Here is a 21,900-nt window from a genome sequence, read left to right as displayed (position 1 = left end):
GCAGGGCAGAATAATTTTCTCAAATTTTGCTATCAATTCAATCATGATTATTGACGAAAAATTAAGGGTAAAATATATTCATCTCAGTTTAAGATTGAACTTGTCTTGTTTTCGTGGTTTTGTATACATTTTATTAAAGAATTATGTGATGATAAACTTTGCATGAAATATTTCTGTTACACGTTCACAAACCTAATATTGTATTCCGTCAGACATGACCCGAAGTAATCTACTACTAGTAATCTAGCAATCATAATATAATACATTTTGGACTTATGAATTAGAAAATAACAAACATGTAGATCTGTCTCCAAATCTATATTCTTCGTCCAATGCTTTTGTATTTGCCGGCAAAAGTAAAGATTCCTCATTCAGCTCTTGGTTCCCTTCACTTTCCTTTATCTCATCTTTATACTCTATGAGTGGAATTTCTTCTACAAACAAATTAATTATTTACTATATGCATTTGTTGTTCTAGATTATAATATATACAATAGAAGTTATTAACATTCTCATCTTCAAATTTTTTTCTAGTTTCCTATCATTGACGAGATGTAACAGAAGTCAAAATCGGTAAGATAAACAAGTACTATGCTATCTTGTTTATGTTAAATTTAGATGTCTTTCCAATAAAAGGCACTGAAAGGCGGAGCATTACTATTACACCAAACGTATTGGTTAATTAAATGAGCACTGCGAAAAGAGATACCTTTCTGACATAACTTTTGAACCATTAATAAAACAGGACAATATACATGCAGTAAAATATAAAGCACATTGTTTCTGAAAAATTAAAATTCACGTTTACTATGTTTTTCTACATAACCAATTATGAAGTTGATTTGCTATTTTGTTTTACACTCACACATATAAATATACATAGAAAAACTCGCGCTAAAATGGTATCACAATAGGGCTACAGAGATATTAATTAAATTCTAAAGTATAACGATATAGGGCAGCGAGAAAATTTGATAATTTGAAAATGTAAGCGCTATCTAAAACAGAGGCACATGATAAAGTTATTTAAGGAATATCTTTAACTTATGTGTGCGTTATTGGTGTTTCTTTCATACAGATTTGTCAGGTAGGCATATTAAGATAAAATAGAAATAAAAAGTTTATTGAATATATATATGACTACATGTAAGTCTGTGTGATTCACACACCAATAATGCACACGAAACTTTTTTAATGTAATTTTATTTACATATTTTACATGCTTGAAAGCAACTAAAATTTACTCAGTATTTGAATTCCTTGCTACCCTATATCGTCGCATTTTTACTAACGTCGCTGCAACCTCATTTGTGACTTCATGTTAACGCATGGCTCTTCGGGTATATTTCTATTTTGAGTATACACAAAAAAGTGTTCAAATCAATTTCACTGTTTGTTTTGTAGACAAACACTGAAAATGTGAATATTGTATTTTACATTCACAATTTTATACTGTAAATGACATGAAAATAACATTTACCTGTGTTCAAAAATTCTCTTTCTCCCGACCTGTTCATTTTAAGGAGAATTGTCTCCTCCTCCTCCTTTTGCCCCTCTACAATTCAAAAGAAAAATAAGAGAAGGACTGTACAGAATCATTGAAGTGTTAATTTAAACTAGACATGTATATTCCTTTGTTATTTCCCTTATTGACAAATATGCTATTAATAAAGTACAAGTTTGAACTTAAAACCTATCAATAATAATCATTTTAATTAGATGAATCTGTTCAAAATCGAAATAAATACGTCCTCATACTTTAGTTTAAAAGTTAGCTACTCTATTTATCTAAGTAACTTAAATGTTCTAGCTTATGTTATATTTTATCATTTCAGAAAAAAATATATACAGTTTATGTTTATATAAAAGTCTTCACCGCCTACAGTCTCCTGATTTCTTCTTCTGAGGATGAATATAATCGCGCATACTAGTGTGAATACAATCAGCACAAATACTCCTATAACTAGGATCCAAACCCATGTATAATTTCTGTCGATATCTGGGATGGGGGTACTTCCTAAACTTGTATTCAAGATGGTCGATCCAAAGTAGCCGTTTGTTGTACCTTGAGTGATTTTGGTTTCTAAAGGTCCAATGGTAGCAATTCTATTCAACAGAAAAAAAACATTTCTAATTGAATCTGCATGAATTGTAAATCAGTCTATCCTGCATATTTTGTAACTGTGTAAGAACCAATATAACAGGACCGTCTTATATATGATTATATGTAATCTTTGAGCTTTATGAAAATTAATTTTCTTTGGACACAAAAGTACTGCACTGTGGCTTAAACAGAAATTGATCTCAATCACACACACATGATGTACAGAGATATGTAGGAAGAGACAGAGAGAGAGAGAATAATAGAATGTATGTAAGGAATCTTTTACTTACATAAGAACAATCTTTTCTACATGTAAATTTTAGAAATAAAAGGTTTCTTTACCTTTGACACTTTTCAACATGAAATAGAACAGAAATTTAATAAGAGCCTAGTGAACTTAACTATGAGTAATTATTAAATGATTTTTTATTTTATTTTTTTTTTCATATTATTTCTCCTGGCACAATGAAATACTAATAACATACCCTTCATTTTTACAGAGAGGCTCATCAAGAAAACATCTACTTCCAATAGATAGGCAACTTGGATCTTTAAAATGAAATTATTTAATGATATACAATTTAAATAAAAAATGATTCGAAGAAATATCATATGCTTAACATTAAATCTTAAGTATACGTATTTAAATAATAAGTCAATTTTATTTCTTAAAGATATTTCTAGATTTAAATACTCAATATTATTTATACCCACACTTTCTAAAGAAAGTTCGGGTATATTGTTGTTACTCATGTCCGTCCGTCTGTCAGTCTGTTTGTCCGTCCAGAAGTCCGTCCGCCTGTCACACTTTTCTTCCCTGAACTCCTCCTACATTTTACACAATAGCTTAATCATCTTTTGATGAGATGGTTGGTGGTGTCATATAGATGTGCGTTAAGGTTTCGGAATTTTGATTTTACCCTGGGGGGTCAAATGGGGGTCGAAATTTTTTTTTCGCTTAAAGCCCCGTCTTCCCTGAACGCCTTCTGTATTTTACTCAGCAGCCTAATAATCTTTTGGGAGATGGTTGGTGGTGTCATGTAGATGTGCAGTAAGGTTTCGGTATTTTGATTTTGCCTCGGGGGGGGGGGTGTCAAATCAGTAGCCTGATAATCTTTTAAAAGTGTTAAATATTTGAAAATTAGGTAAAACATCAACATCATAGGATAAAAAATCATAGCAAGCCGCAAAACATCTTGAATTCTTAAGAGTAATGTACATGTCAATAAAAAAATTGTGAAAGTCATATCTCTCCTCAATCAAAAGGTATAAGCAAATGCAACATTTTGAAAAGTAGGTTAAGCTTCAAGGTCAAGGTCACAGATTCATAATTTATTTGGAAAAGACTAATCATAGGTAATAATATACATGCATGTATGATACGAATTCTTTCAAAATGATGAATTTAAAACAATGTAATTATTTTTCAGGTAGGCCAAACTTCAAGGTCATGGGTAAAAAGTATTTGATAGGGTTACCATGGTTACAGTATTTGAAAAGCTTTTTTTCATGCAACTTTTTGAGAAAATGTATGACATATGTATCCGTTAATGAAAAAATACCCCGAATATTTCAGAAAACAGTATGATTGAAAATAGTTAATCAAGGTTTACCGATGGGACACTCGGATTCTAGCAGCACTTTTTAGGCAACATAATATGTTTTTCAACTATACTATTCATTCAAAGAATAATTATTGAACTCCGGGGTATTGTTTTTCTGTTTGCTTTTTATAAGGGAAGCTTTTGCTTTTAATAGAAGTAACGTGATGCCATGGTGGTGGTGCACGTCTTTGCGTTAGACACTCTTTTACCTTTATGCAATAGATGATAATAGTTTACGTTTATCAGCGGTTTTGTTAAATTATAAGACTTAATTTTCTTCAAATTAGTCTAAATTTTCCAAGCAATGACTTATATGCTTCCTAAACATACCCTCGTGTACGTATAAAACGTACATTGGAAGATTTCATTACTCCAGTACTGCTTATCTGGACACCCATTTCTAAATTGTTTACAGCTGTAGGCTTCAACAAGAGACGTTGTTTTCTTTAGTATCAAACAAATATCTAAAAGAAAATGTTTCAATCTATAATGCTTTAGATGTATTATTATCATTAATTATAAATGAACAAACGTCGGGAGACATTTATTTTTAAAATAAAAACCAGAATTCTCTGTCGAGACTTTAGCTCTACTGATTTTTACTTATAACAATGGGAGAGAAATGTAGCTGTTGGGACTAGAAACTTTATAACAGCAATAAAGAGAATAATGATCCTTTAAGTCTTTTGTGGCAAGATTGTAATAAGACTTCAACTATAGGAGTTGCTTTTAAAAAGAATTTTAAGAATTTTCTATTTTAGTTACCGTGGCATCATCCAAATAAAAAAACGATAAAGACAAGAATTATTATGTATCTCAGCGTAGACTACTTACATGCCACTTTATATTAAAATCAGACTAAAGCTGTTTCTCCAGTAGCAGTTTGAAAGACTTTCACAGAAACTACTATTTTAAGAAACCATGGCAACACTGTTCATCGAAATCAAAACCGATATAGATAATTATGAATATTATCGCAGTAAACATGTGGTGTGTGCAAAGCTATTTTGAACCGAGACCAAAACTGCAAGAGGAGAAGAATTTCGAGATATTGTTTACGCACAGACAGAGAGACGGACGACGGATACACTGCTATCGCATAAGCTCTCCGGTTCCTGACCTGTAGAGCTAAAAAAAAACTCATGTTTTCACATACAATCAATAATTAATGTATCATCACATCAAACTAGAAGAATTCAATTAGTATACTGAGTTAGTATACTGGACTATAAATCATAACTATCAATAATTTAATAATGACAACAAAGTTTAGACTAAGTGTTAGATTTTTCCTAAAATAAGCTTAAGATTAAATTGCCAGTAATGTTTTACACTTTTCAATAGGAATCCTTGGATGTCTGTAACAAAACTCCAACAGCTGTGTAATGTTCTCGTTAGGTATACACATGTATCCATTACTCTCTGTACAGTTTATGTCATGTGACCTATTTCTCCATCCTGATTGGTTCCTGGGACATGATGTTGTAGTGTACACAGGGAATGAAAAACCGTCCAGTTTACCCTTATAATGAGAAATGGATTGCAAATTTGAATCTTAATAAAAAAAAAACACAAACGTTCTATTCAAACGCAGCGGTTTTCCACTTCAATACGCTTCAATTTATCAAATTGTTACTAGGGTACGGTAGTGTAATTTCGACCACGTTGTTAATTTCGACCGTTCATAAATACCTTACATATTTTTGTTTATGGCGTATAGTTGTGTATCAACATTAATGTTATGCACAAAGAAAACGTATTTTAATAGGTTGTGTCCAAAATGATTTTATTACCATGAGCCTTATTAAGATCGTTATTGGAAAATTACATCAAAGAATAGGCTTTATCACCCGAAAATTACAGACGAGTATATTTTTGCCACTGGGCCTCAGAAAAAAAAACTTGTATGGAAAGACAATTAGTGGATATCCCTGACGTGACATTTATCAAATATTTTATTTATTTTGAAAAAAAAATTATATCCTTTTATTCATAGTATTTAGTTTTTACAAATTACATTGCGGATAAGCTGAACAGAAATCGGCTGGAGTTATCCCAATACATGTACATTTACATTTGTAGCATGCCTTAACCAATTGTCAAATCGGCGTCAGGGACATATCTGGTGCAATCAATGGCTTCGAATTAGGTACATTTCCGAAAAAAAAAAACTTTTTGGCACCTCAGTTTTTTCCTCGATCTTTTATGCTGCACAGGAGAAAAAAAATATATTCATATTTTTTTTACTAGACTTGAGCTAACGCAAATTACATGTATTTCCTTTGTATAGGGGTTATCAGTCGAAAATACCCCCTGTGCGGTCGAAATTACCCAACATACATATCTTGTAATTCGAACGCATTTAATTCATATTGTGACCAATAAAAATCGATGTAATTTGAAATATAAAAGGTATTTCAAAGGTAAAAGGGTCCAGTAAAAGTTATCCAGTAGCATTATGTAACAATGACATACCTTAACAAATCATACATGTAAGTACAAAAAATTAATCGTTCGAAATAACACCACCGTACCCTAAGCATTAGTTTTATATATCCTGCATATTTGTAACAATGTGGCTATGCAAAAAAGTTTAGAATTAGATTCAAAAGAATTCATGCAAATAACTACTACGCGTTTTATAAAATGCTTTCATGAAAGGAATAACTCTTGCACAATACAATGTATAAATCAACGAAAGAATTATGTGTTGCATGATAGAATGGTAGGATTGAAGAATTCATTGATATTTCTCTTATCTTGACAAGTGTATTGATATTATTTATAGGTATATTGACAAGTTGATTTATTATAAACTTAGAATTATGTAATTCATGAAACTGAATGTTGAGAATGAACATTAAATACCAATGGAACCTGTTTATATGTGAATTCTCTGTATAATCTAGAAACTTCTGTAAATAAAGCAATTCACACCAATATTTTGTCTAAGCCATAAAGATTCAGCTTATGATATTGTACATATCAGATGTTAAATTTATTGTTTTCCGTAAAAATATACAAAATATAAACTTACACATTTTATTACCCAGCATGCCAGTGCTGTTAACAAAATCCACACATAAACATTTATCGAGCGACATTCCATTTTCCATTCATTTGATTGTTATTCTTGTAGACATTTGTGTTCATTTCTTGCAACTAAAAAGCTTGAAAAATAGTCCAAAACGCCATAGAAACAGACGGCCCTGCACATTTAATATGGCGGATCACAACCGAATTCCAAACAACAGAAATCATTGAATCGCTTCACTAGTTAACTGTGCACGGTTTACGAGTGAACAGGCGGAAGAAACAAAAATCAGATATTGATTAAAAGTCAGGTAACAAAAAGACCATTTTTCTCAAAGAGTGAAAAGAATTTTAAAAGTTTCAGAACTAATTCAGGATTCAAGCTAAGAATAAATTGAAAGAGGAGGTAATTTGCCTGCAATGCAATAGCTTATCCGAGACCCGGACATCAACCCATTGATTATACCCAAATTTTAAATACCCTGTATAAAGGACACCTGCTAATATAAGTTGTTTTTTTAAATTTGTGTATACAGAGTAGAATAAAGGGACGACGCTCAAAATCTTAGATATTTGAGCAGATATCGTTTTGTACCTTTTTAAACATCTTGGCATTAAATCGAAATTTCAAATTTATAAAACATGACAACAATATGCTATAAATATTGCATGTACTGTTCTGCTCCAGTAAATTCAAACTTCACAGTATGACACAGACCTCGATTGACAAAGATTTCAATCAATATTCATACTTTTTTAAAAGGCATTGATTTAAAATGATCTTGAAATCATTCATAGGTACCCGAAAAGAAACGGAATGTATTTCTGATCCAATGCTAGACATGACACAATATGTTAAAAATTTGTAAAGCATAGTGGTCAAGTACTTCAAGGTTTACTACCTCTTTTGGACTTTTGCGAGGAGCGCTGATATTTACATTGGACGGCTTACTTTTACACTAGAAAAATGCATGGAAGCTCTTTTACGATGTAAATATTTACCTGAACACTTAATTCATCAAAAGGAAAGGGTTATTTTAAAGCACATATTAGTATAAGTAGTCTTTGAAGAAAACATCACTTCTCTTCCGGGTTATTTCAAAGCACATATTAGTTGTCCTTGAAGAAAACGACAACCATCTACCCTTACATTCTAGCCCTTATAAGTTAGTGCCCCTAGCATCATACAAATGGACACTAGAAAGAATTTCTTATTTAATACTTATACAGCAATATACCTTCCTCAACTGCATACGGAGTTTCTATTTCATAGTTAATTCGGTACGCAAGAACATGCTCTACGTATTGTAAAAATTGTAGAAAAATTTCTACAACAAGGTAAATTATTGACAAGCAAATTGATGAAACAAGAATATCAGCAGTCTCGTTTAAATCATCATTTCGTAAGTTTTATTAAGAAATAAGGTATCATTTAAAAAAAAAACATCTAACGGGATATAAATAAGGGTTGGTACAGTACCCGCATCGTTATTCTTTACAATTCTATCGTGTCCTATCGTGCGTGTATCCTATCGTATCGTGCGTGTATCCTATCGTATCCTATCGTATCGTGTTTTCCGTTTATCAGGTTTTGCGTTTTCTATCGTGTTTTGCGTTTATCGTGTAGATCGTTTATCAGGTTCTATCGTGTATCGTGTTTTGCGTTTATCGTGTACATTCGGGAACCCTCGCTTTTTATTTTTTTACTATAGAAAGAAACAACTGAGCTATTCCGAGTTTCTTTTTCGTTTTGTTAACTAAAATAAGATTACTTCAACCAAAAAGGAGAAAAGAAAGTTTTATCCCTTTCTTTTTCATCCTTAAAAGAAATATTAAAGCGTAGAAGGAAAATAATAAATAAATAGCGTATTTCATGAATAAATTAATCAATTAATTAATAATTAAATAAACAAAATAATTATATCTTGGTAAAGTAGAGATTGATTGTCAAAAATTAAACAGTAACTATATTTTTCGGAATTAAAATTATAATAGATCACCGGTCTTTTTTTTTAAAATAATTTATCGAATTGTATGAATTATTTATTCAAAATTAAATATTTTTAATATGGTTTTCTTAAATGAATAAGAGTTACTGGAGAAAGATTTTTGGTAAGCTACGGTGTATGCGTATCCAAAAAGCAAATAAATGAATAATAAGCAGGATATTGATATGTATCTTTTTTCATGCAATATTCTTTTTTCCCCTTATTTATCGTCTGATAATATAAGTAATATGTTTACGCCTTTAAGCTGCATGTATACAAAATTATTTAAAGTCATCATGTTACAAAATAATAAAACATTAGACATTAATCCAGATGATTTTAACACCAATTTTGGCCGTATACGTTCAAATTTTAAATTAATGTATACAAGGAAAAACATTATGTTTTTTAACAACTTACCTTTTTCGGCGTGAAAATAAACTGAAAATATAATCCATCGGGGTGACAAATAGAAGACCTTTCCATACCAGAAAACTGACACGTATGTGTGGCTCTCTAATCAGCACACTGCCTTCCTGTGCGGTCAACACCCCCTCCCCCTTCTCCCCTAACTGACACCTCGGACCGTGTGTGTGATCATCGTCACCAAACCTTTACTGATTTCTCACCTGGGGTCAATTAGTAACCTCGAATACTACCTGGTTCTCATGAAACGCATCTATTTATTCTCGGGATTGTGTTCCTAACTTGTGTAAACAAACTTATCAAAGATATAATTTAAAATCTATTAAATAATTGTACGATTTATGGATTAAAAAAATTATCTCTTTGCTTGAATTTTAAATAAAAATTCAAATAAATCAATTTAATGAAATGAAGTCCCTAAACTCAATCCGCTGATTTATTTCATTTTGTACAATGGTTCCATTATGCTTATGTAAATACGTCTTTTAATAAACTTAAAAAAAACTGTACTTGTGGTATATGGACTTTCGGATCATCGGGTTTTCTATGTAACGGGGTCAAATTAATTCTAAGAAACAATTTCATTGATCGTAGAAACGGATGAAATACATGTAGTTCTAACATTCTAAACTATGAAAATTAGCTCGCATGATTTTTTTTTTTACGGTATCTTACTATAATAATAAAACAAAAGAAGTCGTCTGATTCCGCCGTGACCATGCAAGACAAGTAAATACACCGAATCAATTTATAATATTAATCGATTTAATTCCATACATGTACGTATATAACTTTATTTAAGAGTTCAATATTATATTTGGCTATTTGGTTAGATCTTGTTTCTATTTTTAAATTGGTTACGGATTTTTAACATCCCGCCCTTCGAATATGCCTCATATTAGATTACCGGGTCTAAAATGATTTTCAGGGTTTAATAATTCATTTGCCGACTTAAACCTATTTTTTGTTATTATTAGAAACAGTACACACAAAGCTAAGTAGCAATGACTTGTAATTATTTAGTCAGAAAAGTCGCATGTCACTCTTTTAATATTTGTTGATTAATTTTTGTGTTTTTTGTATTTCACCATTCAATACTCTTTAATTAATAGGAAGTTTTCAGTATCTGATATATAAATGTCTACATGTACATAAGTGAGAGCTTAGCGTAAACGTATATGTACAAGTGCAGTTGTAGGAGATTCATATTCTGTTGACATAGTTTAAATGTATTAATGCAGAGCACCATTATATTAACAATTATCTAGATTTCTATTAAATTAATTTTCTTGAACTATTAAATTCTTGAAAGATCCATCATGTTAAATTTATTTATTTCATTAAAGCTGTTTCTTTGAACCTTTCTTTCGGCCGGTTTTCTACTTGTATTTTTTTTCTCTAAGATTTTAATATTCAATTGCGACTTTTGGATACATCGCCGATTGTAATCTTTAGATATTAAATACAAATATTTAATTTATTGTGTAAATTTCTTCCGTGAAATAACTTGGTACTTGTAGATAAACTTATTAGATAAACAATTCAAATGTAAATTTTTCAAAAATAATAAGTCTTTTTATAGAGTTTCAAAATTTTATAATAGTACCCGTGAGAAACGGTACATAATCATGTTAGGGATTTTTGTGCAACAATTACATGTAAATGTATGCTTAAATATCTATAATAAAACGATTCATATTTCAACCTTAAGATGAGAATTTCAACATTAACACTAAATCGTAAATTCACACAATTGAGAAGAAATTTTTAAAAAAAGAATTACAGTCTCCATTTCATCCTAATTCATTTAATCATTGTCAATTTTTTTTATATAAATAAACAAATTTTGTGAAATTACCACAGAGATCTCAAGTTAGTTTATTATAATAATTAAATGTACTTAATAATTTATATTTGAAGCTCTGCAAGTATTTAAATTAAAATGTTGCAGTAAATAAACAAAATAATCTTTTCGTTTTGTCAGAACACGTTCCGCATTTTGAAACAATCCTATCAGGTTTTGCTTTTATCCTATTGTGAAGACCGTTTATCAGGTCTATCGTGTTTTGCGTGTATCGTGTTTTGCGTGTATCGTGTTTTGCGTTTATCGTGTTTTGCGTTTATCCTATCGTGCGTGTATCCTGTCCTATCGTGCGTGTATCCTATCGTATCGTGTATCCTGTAAAGAATAACGATGCGGATACTGTATTTATAGTCCAATATATGTTTAAAAATGATCCTTATCAATTATATTTACATTTGTGACTTATTTATATTTCATATTTGCTTGATTGTGATTTTCGTGAAATGCTTAATTAAACCAAACAGCATCTTTGTAATCCAGTGAACGTCCGTCGACCTTTTATGACGTCACTGTGAAATCAAGTCGAACGTTTATCCATACGCAAATCTATGACCTCTAGACCCCGTACCGGTATTAATACAGTTATAGATACAAATTGCTTGCAATAGTGTTATATAAAGGAAATATTTACAAATGTAAATACTGGAGTTTTATGAAGAGACTTACTTTTACATTTGACAGCTGACTTTTAAATTTTAGTGATTGGAGTTTGTCTATGTTTAAATTGTAAAAGTCAGTCGTCAATTGTAAAAGTAAGTCTCTTCATAAAACTCCAATGGTCGATACAATGACCTTGTCAGCAAATACAATTTATCATATGAATGACAATTTTCATATTAATACTTAGTCCTTTATTTATACACTGAATTGACAACGGATTTTTCCGTTATTTCCCGATCATGTCAAGGAGCAGACGGCGGGTGTGACCGGTCAGCAGCGGATGCTAACTACTCAATAGCACTTGATTCCACCTCTGATGTATAGGTTACATCATAGAAGCCGAGTAGTATTGATTATATCGTTTTCATGGGGCGTGGAAATCGAGGGCGCGGAGCGCCCGAGATTTCCACGCCCCATGAAAACGATATAACCAATAGTACGAGGCATCTATGATGTAAGCAACTTGTCGCATGTGTGATGACGTAAATTTCATTGAGAGTGTCAAAATTCAATAATAAAAAGAAGATTCATTTCAAGCTAGCTCTTCAACATGTCGGACGTTCTTGGTGAATTTGACTTTGAGTTTTTAACTGAGTTTTTGAGATTTTGACAATTTATTTTTGAGCCAGGCACTCGACAGATATGAAATCACAGAAACAAATAGCAAGAAGTTTAACGATAAAAAGTTTGGAGATTTTACCGTAAGTTTCAAATTTTCAAAATGGATTAATCTTTTGAACGACTGGGAACATTAGACCGAGTTAAATACATGTATTTAAATTTAGTTAAAGGCTAAGAAATAGCTATACATGTTCATTTTCCTGTGGTTATGAACTTGTGAAATAGAATCAGTTTTTTCTTCTCATGACCTGATTTCTGCCTCCTGCAGTGATATATGAAGGGGCGTGGAAAGTATTATCGCATATGTGATATGGGATATATCACCACAGAAAGATCAAAGAAAATCACCGCAGATATGCGACAAGTTTTGGAGGTTCGTGTTTGCTCTGCTTCTATTTTGTATTGTTTTGAGTTTAAGACTTTTTTTATTTTAAATACTGTTCTTTATCTCCAAATCCTTCCTTATTATCAATTCTGCAATTCTGAACATGATACGGAGTTACAGCTGAAATGTCCAAGTAAACCGTCAACTGTAAAAGGAAGTTAAAAGTCCATTACGACTGTGAGGGATGCTACATTGTAATTATATCTAAGGAACGTCTAACTGCTTGCTTTTAGATGAGATTTTATTTAAAATTAAATCAATAACTGTTCACTATGCAGGGACTAATCTTCAAGGGATGCAGGCAATTCGAAAGAAGACATCACGTTTATCATTAATCTTTTTTTTAGGCTAACGTTTTTTGTTTGGTACATGTAAAAATATCCAACTATGAAATTGATTTGTACAAATCTATGGTATCTTTCTATTTCAAGCTCACTGGGATTTTTGGAGTCGATATACGTATGAATGGAAGTAACTTTTGTTATTTGATAATACAGGACAATTTGGAAACTATTGACGTGTAAATGTCTTTCGACCTGGTATTCGAAATTCTAGTTGTTTTAAATATGTTGTGGATATTAACAGTTTTTGTGTCTAAAATTTAGTAACAATACTTGCGTAATAGTTACGTTTACATAAACCTTTTTTAGAATATCATTTTCAGTTTGAATTCTTATTATTGTATCTTATTGTATCAAAATAGTTGTCCTTTTACAAAGAAACATAATTTTTAATTTGTTATATGCTTGCAGTAAATTTAAGTTTTGTAAAAATAATTGATCATCAAAATCTGTCATTGTACGCTGTGTATGTATAGTTTCCTGTAAGTTTAATGTGGGCTGATGTGGGCACATTTAATTAAGGTCTTTTTGTATGGCCAGTCGATACATGCATACCGTATAACGGGTAATTTTTACTGCTGTAATTTTTTACGAATTTTGGTCAAAAAAGAGTGATTTAAATTTTTACGCGTTAATTTTTTACGAATTGAACATGTCCGTAAAATTTTAAATCATCAAATGTAAAATTCCAGATCACTGATTGTTAGCACTTTGAATGTGTTTACGTACAAATTATGTGTCCGAAAAACCCGATGTTAGAGAGAGAGAGAGAGAGAGAGAGAGAGAGAGAGATTAAATTATAACAATATAAACAATGCAACAAATTACCTAATGTATGTACATGCATTTTTTAATAATTTACCTTTAGATACATGAGCAATGTACCCTTCATTTATTCGTATTTTATAAAACACATAGCTACTAGACACACCACGTGCTCGTCTGGTATTTACCAAAAACAAAGAGAGACAAGTCAAACTTTCATATTTAAAGTGAAAATATACAAGAAGTCGATCTTTTATTCAAAGCACATGAAACAGAAGAAAGTGTAAAAGATTGAAAACACGGGTATAATTGAAAGATCTGTAATTATTAAGTCATTATCAGAAGTTATGCGTCTCGTAAAAATACTTAAAAAAGAGTAACCAGGTAGTTCTAACTGATTAATTAATTGACGATGTTGTATTATTTATACAAGTTAATTGAGATTACTTGTATGATTCCAATTGATAATTGACTTAAAAGTGCTCAAAATACCAGCAGTACACTAATTATATAACCTCCAGGGAGTGAGCTTAATGACAATAAGCTTTACTTTTACACACACGATGTTGAAAATTTACACGAGCCGTTTGATAAATTGAAATTTTACGCGTTTAAATTTTACAGATTTATAAGACTCGTAAAAATTAGTAAAAATTAGCAGCACGTAAAAAATACCCGTTATACGGTACTGTACACTGTTATTCTGTTAATATTATCCCGATTCTCAATGTTTATAATTTTGATCGGATTTCATGATTAATCTGAAGTTCGTCTGAAAATCTTTTTTGAAATAACAATCATTGAAGACAGACTATTAGTATATTTTGACAGATATTTACCGCCGCATTATTTAAAAAAAATTACTGACATTTTACCACGAATTAAATCGAATTATTCATGATGAAATGATCAATCTTTGAAAACTAAACATTTTTTATACCGGTACCTAGCTTCTAGCAACCCCCCCCCCCCCCCCTCAGAAAAATAAACCTGGAAATTTTGTTCATGAAAACGTGACTTTATATCCCTACGAATTCTGTAGAAGAACGTTGTTTTCCACAAATAAAAGAAAATATACCTTCTTTTTTAAAGCAGTTTGTATTTTTATCCATGGATAATTAAAATTTTAAGAACAAGTGTTTAAATAAACTGATTATTGATAGTGAAAAAAATTAAATATTTCATTATTATTATTAAAAATCAAATATTATTAAAAAGGGCTCCCGGTGTATAATAATTATAAATTTTAAAACATGATATACAGTAATAATAAAGCAACACATGTAATATTTTTTCTATTTAAAAAAAATCATATACAGTTATGATGAAACATGTCTTATTGACTTATTACTGTATATGATTTTTTAAATAAATACTTACTAGACACCGGGAGCATCCGCTGTGGTTATAAGCTGGCTTTGCTCTCAGTGCCCGAGTTTATGCATGTTGAAAAAAATGCTATATAGAAATGACGATCCAAACAAAGTTATGAATAGAATAAGATTTTGAGTAAATGATATTGAAAGAACTTAGCAAGTAAGTTTAAAGATTTGATATAGGATGCTAAAGGTGGTTTAATGAGGCTTGGCAATTAAGCCATCATTAACCTTAGCTTAAGGGTGCTTTTATGGTAACTTTATGAAGTTTGGATATTAAGCACCTATATATTGCAGCTTAATGGTGGCTTATAGGAAATAACCTCTAAAAGCCACCATTAAGTCATCATTAAGCTACCATTAAGCGATTGCTTAAAGATGGTCCTTCGTCTTGTGATTATGATAGGTGCAGCCCACAGGCCTTTAGATCTCTTAGAAAAAAATTGAGGTGTTGTAAAAAAAAAAATAAAGGTATGGAACTCTTTTCATGGGGTAACTACTTTCGCCAATAAAATCCTTTTAAATTAAATGCTTTACAATTTTACTTTCTATCCATATCTATTTAAATCTAAACAATCTTCATTACTATCATCATAAAAATTCATTCCGTAATTCCTTTGACTTCTCGAGATATTCTCAAATAAATTCCCAAATTGACCTTAATTTTTTTTACTCGACATCAGCTTGGGCCTTCACTAATTGTAAAGCAGGAACGACAGGACAAATTTTCCCCGGAATTTATTCTAAACTCAATGAATATTTGCTCATTTGCATTCGAGCTTTACAAGGTTTTTCTTTAATTTGATCATATGGTGTAACTAAGTCATAAACAACATTTTAGCGGCCTAATTGTTTTGAAAATCGAAAGGTATTTAAGGCATTCCGGGAAAAATTCGTTCTGCCATGGCTTCATTTACATTCATAATCATCATGGCGGTAGTTGTTGATGTAGACGTTTTCAAATTAATTTTTCGCAAAAGGAATATTATTACGGACTTAACATTACAATCTGGCGTAAGAAATCAACTTTAAATTGATGAAAGATTTTGCAAATACTATGCAGCTCTTCGCCGCACTTCAAACACCGTCTGTTTACATGTGAATGACCAGGGGCACAAGCTAATGTCGAGTAACAGAAGTAGGTAATTTTTAAAATTGATTTCAGAATATCTCAAGAAATATATGGAATTTCGGAATGAGCTTTGGTAGAATCGAAGAATGTTTATCTATGAATAGACGTAACTAGAAAGTAGAAATTTAGAGCATTAGAATAAAAAATATTTTATTAGCGAAATTAGGTACCCAGTGAAAGAGTTCAGTACCTTTATTTTTTTCTACACACACAATTTTTTTAAGCGATCCAAAAGCCTGTGGTGCAGCCTGGATTTATGCCATTGTATTCGGTATTTACACCCTCATTTCAAACCCCATAGAGCGCTCGCTCCGTGATCGGGATGTCGTGAGTTCGCATCTCGGTAGCAACTGTTCCTTCGCCATGCGCTCGGCATTTTGAAGTGAAAGTTGCGGGTACTTCGGATGAGACCTTAAAAATCGAGGCCCCGTGTCAGCGGCGGGCGTTGGCACGATAAAGATCCCTCACTGCTCAATGGTCCTGAGTGCCGAGTAATGTTCAAAATTTGAAGCCCTTCACCGGCATACGGTGACCTCTCTTTATGATTGAAAAATTCTCGAGAGGGACGTTAAACAATATACAATCAATCAATCAATCAATCAAACCCCATTTTCAATGAAAAAACTTTACAGTGTGGGCCCAAATATCCCATTTATGGACAACCAATTTTTATTCACATTGTTAAACAAATTGGAAACAATCCGTTGGCTATATAGGTATTCTGTCATAATCGGATATTCAAACATCAGACACCATGCTAATATTCAGCCTCGAATGTCCTTGACCCCTGCAAATGCTGGTGAAAAAAGTGTGACCTTGACCTTGGTGATCGTCCTTGCGTGTCTGTATTGTATTGGTTACCATACACTGTATATACCAATTATGCAGCCCTTGCAGAGGACAAGAAAAACGACATTCCATTTTATCTTAATCCATTGGTAAGTTCTTCATGTTGCATGCAGTCGCCCGCGTGGCGCAGTGGTTAGAGCGTCTGCTCTAGAATCGCAAAGTAAGGAGTCAATCCTTTCGTCGCGGGTTCGAATCCCACTGTGGGACGTAGAGACCGGTCCTTCGGATGCGACCGTATAAACCGTGGTTCCGTGTCGCAGTAGGTGCTGGCATGAAAAAGATCCCTCCCTGCTCAATGACCATGAGTGCCGAATATAGGACAAAATTTGCAGCTCCCCACCGGCAAGTGTTGGCGTCTCCATATGAGTGAAAACTTCTCGAGAGGGACGTTAAACAATGTACAATCAATCAATCAATCAGGTTGCATGCATTAAATACACTGTAATTTCCCACCTTTTTGTCATCACCGTCAGCTGATTTATCAATAAAACTAGAAGTTTTGATCTGACTATCATGGCTCATTTTACATTTTTTTTTATGTTTAAATCAAATGGTGGCAAATGAAGGATAAGATTTTTGTTAAAATCCTCAAATTCCGAAAGACCACTAGTATGATTGGAAAAATTTAATTTTGTACAACTTGTATTTTAACCGAGACTGTTGATCTTTTGACGGACCTTTCTTAGGATTAATTCCCTTTATATACCGTAGACTCCATATTAGTGAAAAATTCTCGAGAGGGACGTTTGACAATATACACTCACTTACTCACTTATATATTGTATCCGATGCAAAACTTTCAGGTAGTCCCATCCTTAGCTAATACATATGACCTTAGTTTATCCTTTTGAATTTACACTTGTCGATAAGAAAACATTATTTACAGGGACAAGTTCTCAATATAACATATATCTACACTTGAAATAAGACATGACCCTTTGTTTGAGCAAATCTGAATCCGCATGTCCAAGGAGTGCTTTTGAGAATAGTGAAAAAGGTAATTTAAAAAAAAAAGCTTAAAATTTCAAAGATTTTAGGTGATAAGAAAAAAGAATGACTGACACTTGACGATTTTTATGAAAATTACAATTCATTTGATTTAAGGGAGCTCGGGTCAACTATTAGAAAGCAAAACCCAGTCTCATTCATTTGATTTTTTTATGGTGAAAAAAAAATGCGTCGAGTATCATTTCAGAAGGAAAAGGGGGTTATTAGAGGAAAAGTATGTAAACGAATGGTGTGTCGAAATATTTTTATTTATCTTAATTTCAGTGAAGAGGGGGACGTATCTTTGACACATTTTGAGTTGGATTGGTTCCAGATGCCCTGTTGAGTAGTAATACATTGTACTTGTTCTTTACAAAATGAAGAGATAAAGAAAATTAAGAAGAAAAAAGAGGGAATGTTTATATTTATTGACAATTATATAACACTCAGTAATAGAATGTAACAAGAAAGAAACCGATTAATATTTTAAAGAAATATACAATAGTAATTTAATATAGTGGTTTTATAATATTCATATATATATATATATGGAACATAGAAACAATTTTTAAAGAAATTGCTAGTAAATTATACTGTAATTCGTTTTAAGTAAGTTATATGAACTGGTCAATCCCAAACTGCACCTCCTTTTTGTAAACATTTTAGCTCAGAGAACTTGACAGACAAACGGAACCTTTAAGTAATTTTCCCGAAAAACTCATTGATATGGTTTTTTTTTTTTAATTTTCTTTTTTTTACAAATTTGATGATGACGTTGATACTTTTCGGAACTAAGGCAAAGTTGAATTTTTCCAACCTTATGTAGAGATAGCAATATTTAAACTTAGAATATCTCTTTTTTTAATTTTTGTTGAAAGATACGAAATTTGAGCAGAAGCAGAAAAGACATATACATTAAACATTATCGATGTTTCCATAAAGATGCGGTTTGTACATGAACAATACTTAAAGGATAAACCTTGAAATATTTTAGTACCTGGTATAATGAGGATAAATCTTTACCTGACGACAAGAAGGTCAGAGGGATATTTGGTCTCTCCTCTGTAGAGTCAACCGTTACACTTTTTTCATGTGCTGCAAACCCAGCTGATAAACCAGTATCATTACTTTTTCAGACCATCTTTTAATCAGTCTCATATATCAGACATCGTCTCCAGATTTAAGTTAAATAAATTGCAAAAATAGTTATATCACAACAGAGTTAAATGCCTTTGGAGGTTCATTACTTTTTCAGACATTTTATTAATCAATCCTATAATTTTTTTTAAACACTCATACACACTGTATACCAAATCTTAGTAATTCAAAATCATCAAAATATATTAAAATCCTTCTCAGATTAAAAAAAAATAAATTACAAAAATCATTATACATGTATCATAACAGAGTAACATGCCTTTGGAGATTCATTGTGGAAATGATCATGATGTAAACTTAAGACAAAACCATTTTAGCTTCTTGACTGTGATAAGATTCCATGAGATCTTTATAAATGAACCATCAAACTAAGACATAATATCGCAGTTACGTGACTGATACCTATGAAAAAGGTAAATTGTAGTTGAAACTTTTTTCTGTACAATTCTTATATCTAAACCCAACGGAAAAACAATACTGCAATATGTAAAGATGATTTTCATTAATTTTTAAACATCTTTTAAAACCAAGTGAAGTCATATTTAAGCAAACATGGTAAATGAAAAGCTAAGAAAGTCTTCAGAGGTCAGTCCTCTAATCTATTTGTTTCCATGTTGCAATAGATATTCCATACCTGTTATATACATAACTTATGATATTAAATGAACCAATTCCTTAAATATTGAAAACGTGCAAAATTGAATTCCTGAAACCATTCTACGACCTTTCTAACATATAATATTCAATTCTGCGCTGTGGAATTCCCGTTTTTTAATTTTATCTTTTTCTTTGAGGAGATAAAGTTTTACAAATCAGCACCACTTTTTTCGATAAGCAACCGATTTTTAACACTAACACATGTTTTGAATAAATCTTGTTTGTTAATCATCATGTCTGCTTATCGCATTGCATGTGCAACAGACATATTTTATCGATATTTTCCGTCTAAAAATATAATCTACCACTTGGGATCGGATATTTATGTCAGTAGAATATTTATACTTTATTGACTTTGAATACACATTTTCCATACTGTATTTTCGCTGTTTCTATCACGTTTGTATTTTCATACTCACCCGATGCGAACAGAGTTACAGCTCTGAACTGACAAAAAAGTTAACGGGGTTACAGCTCTCAATGCTGTCTGTGGTATTACCATTATACCATGTACTATCGGGGTTAGCGTTCAGAACAGTAACACCAGACCCAATACGGAAAGCCTCGGACTACAGACAGATGAAGATTGAACTGTTAATTCGTACCAGTATTTTTCACACGCAGCCTTTTCTTTTTTTTTTTTTTTTTTTTTTTTTATTTGTAACAAAATGCATAGATAAGTAAATAAAAATATAAATAGAATAAAAAAAATACATGGAAACAAGACTTTTGAAAAACAATTTTGATAAACACGTACGGCATACCTATTATAAGTATGTTTATTTCCTTTGTTTCTTTTTTTTTTTAATCTAAAAATTTAATTTGATTGAATTCAATGGATTATTATAAAAAAAAAATCAAGTAACAATAGTACGATAATTCAAATATATTTATTACAGTAATTTATTTGTTAACAGATGTTTATTATATAGTGCCGGTGCGGCTGCATATCTATCAGCTAGCTAATCCCCCCCCCTCCTCCACCCCCCCCCCCCCCCCGTCATGCTTGTTATATGATTGTTATCAATTGAAAGCCAGATGCTCGCTCCTGCTGTTGACTATCACATGTGTTCACTTTGATTAATTTCATACTTATATGAAAGCCTGATAAATCATAAAATGGTGTAAAATTTTGTCACGTGATAAATTAAAGACGGGTGTTGATGATACAGCCTCACCGTAACTTTCGCCATTTTACATCGCACGTGCGCCTTACACAGACAAAAGAAAAGATAAGATCTAGCTGTTTCAATCCTGTATTGATTTGAATACTTAAAATGGAAAAGGTAAGTGTAAAACATCAGTTTGCTAATGAAACATGGCTAATGTGAAAAATGGTTTAAATGTAGATAAAATACAAATACAAATACAAATACTTTATTGGCACAAACACAATTACAATAATTGGCAAAGGCCCACTGAACAACATTAAATAATGTTTACATATTTTTTCAAGAATTGTCAAGTAATTGACTTCTAAGATCAAAACAGTCTCTGATATATTTAACAGTAACTTTCAAGACTTTTTGTATATTACTGTTTATACATAATTGTAGCATATATTTCTCATTGCTAAGATTAATATTTTTCTTTGTTATGTTATAAATATTACTAAAGAATGCGTTTCTTAGCTTAGAGTAAGAATTACAGTGAAAAAGAAAATGTATTTCATCCTCAATCACACCAGTATTACAAACATTACAATATCTTTCATTTCTTGATGTGGAAATATATCTACCACTTTCTATTGCAAGTTTATGTGCGCTTAGTCTAATTTTACTAAGAGAGGATCTCTCAGATCTTTTTTTGAGTAAATCAACATAAGGACTTCTTTTTCCTGAGTATACTTTCTTGAAGAGATCAAGTTTTTCTGAACCAAAGATTTTTGATGTTTGCTCTTGAGTGCACTGATCTATGATTCTTTGTTTAATGTTTGGTAAAAGGTGTTGG

General features: G+C 31.5%; 1 protein-coding gene across 1 annotated transcript; it reads right to left on the bottom strand.

The window, feature by feature from the left end:
• Positions 1-905: 905 nt before the first annotated feature.
• LOC134229235 (uncharacterized) lies at positions 906-21,143 on the bottom strand. The gene is made up of 8 exons (XM_062710942.1): positions 21,129-21,143; positions 20,403-20,519; positions 5,041-5,230; positions 4,062-4,172; positions 2,590-2,653; positions 1,877-2,106; positions 1,481-1,555; positions 906-916 (listed from the first exon to the last, which is right to left on the bottom strand). Exons 1-8 carry the CDS (start codon positions 21,141-21,143, stop codon positions 906-908), a joined length of 813 nt encoding a protein of 270 aa, XP_062566926.1.
• Between the last annotated feature and the right edge of the window lie 757 nt (positions 21,144-21,900).

The sequence above is a fragment of the Saccostrea cucullata genome, unplaced genomic scaffold (assembly GCF_032062105.1).
Source record: "Saccostrea cucullata isolate Sc308-1 unplaced genomic scaffold, CSIRO_AGI_Scuc_v1 ctg4885, whole genome shotgun sequence".
In the NCBI taxonomy this organism is placed as follows: domain Eukaryota; kingdom Metazoa; phylum Mollusca; class Bivalvia; order Ostreida; family Ostreidae; genus Saccostrea; species Saccostrea cuccullata.
This window is presented reverse-complemented; position numbering and strand designations above follow the sequence as displayed.

Bases quoted from the DNA above. Each gene is read 5' to 3' on its own strand.
- LOC134229235 (XM_062710942.1), bottom strand. The intron at 5,231-20,402 runs GTCAGTTCAGAG...TCTCATTATAAG, and splicing joins GTAACCCCGTTAACTTTTTT to GGTAAACTGGACGGTTTTTC. The intron at 4,173-5,040 runs GTAAAACATTAC...ATTTTCTTTTAG, and splicing joins AAGGATTCCTATTGAAAAGT to ATATTTGTTTGATACTAAAG.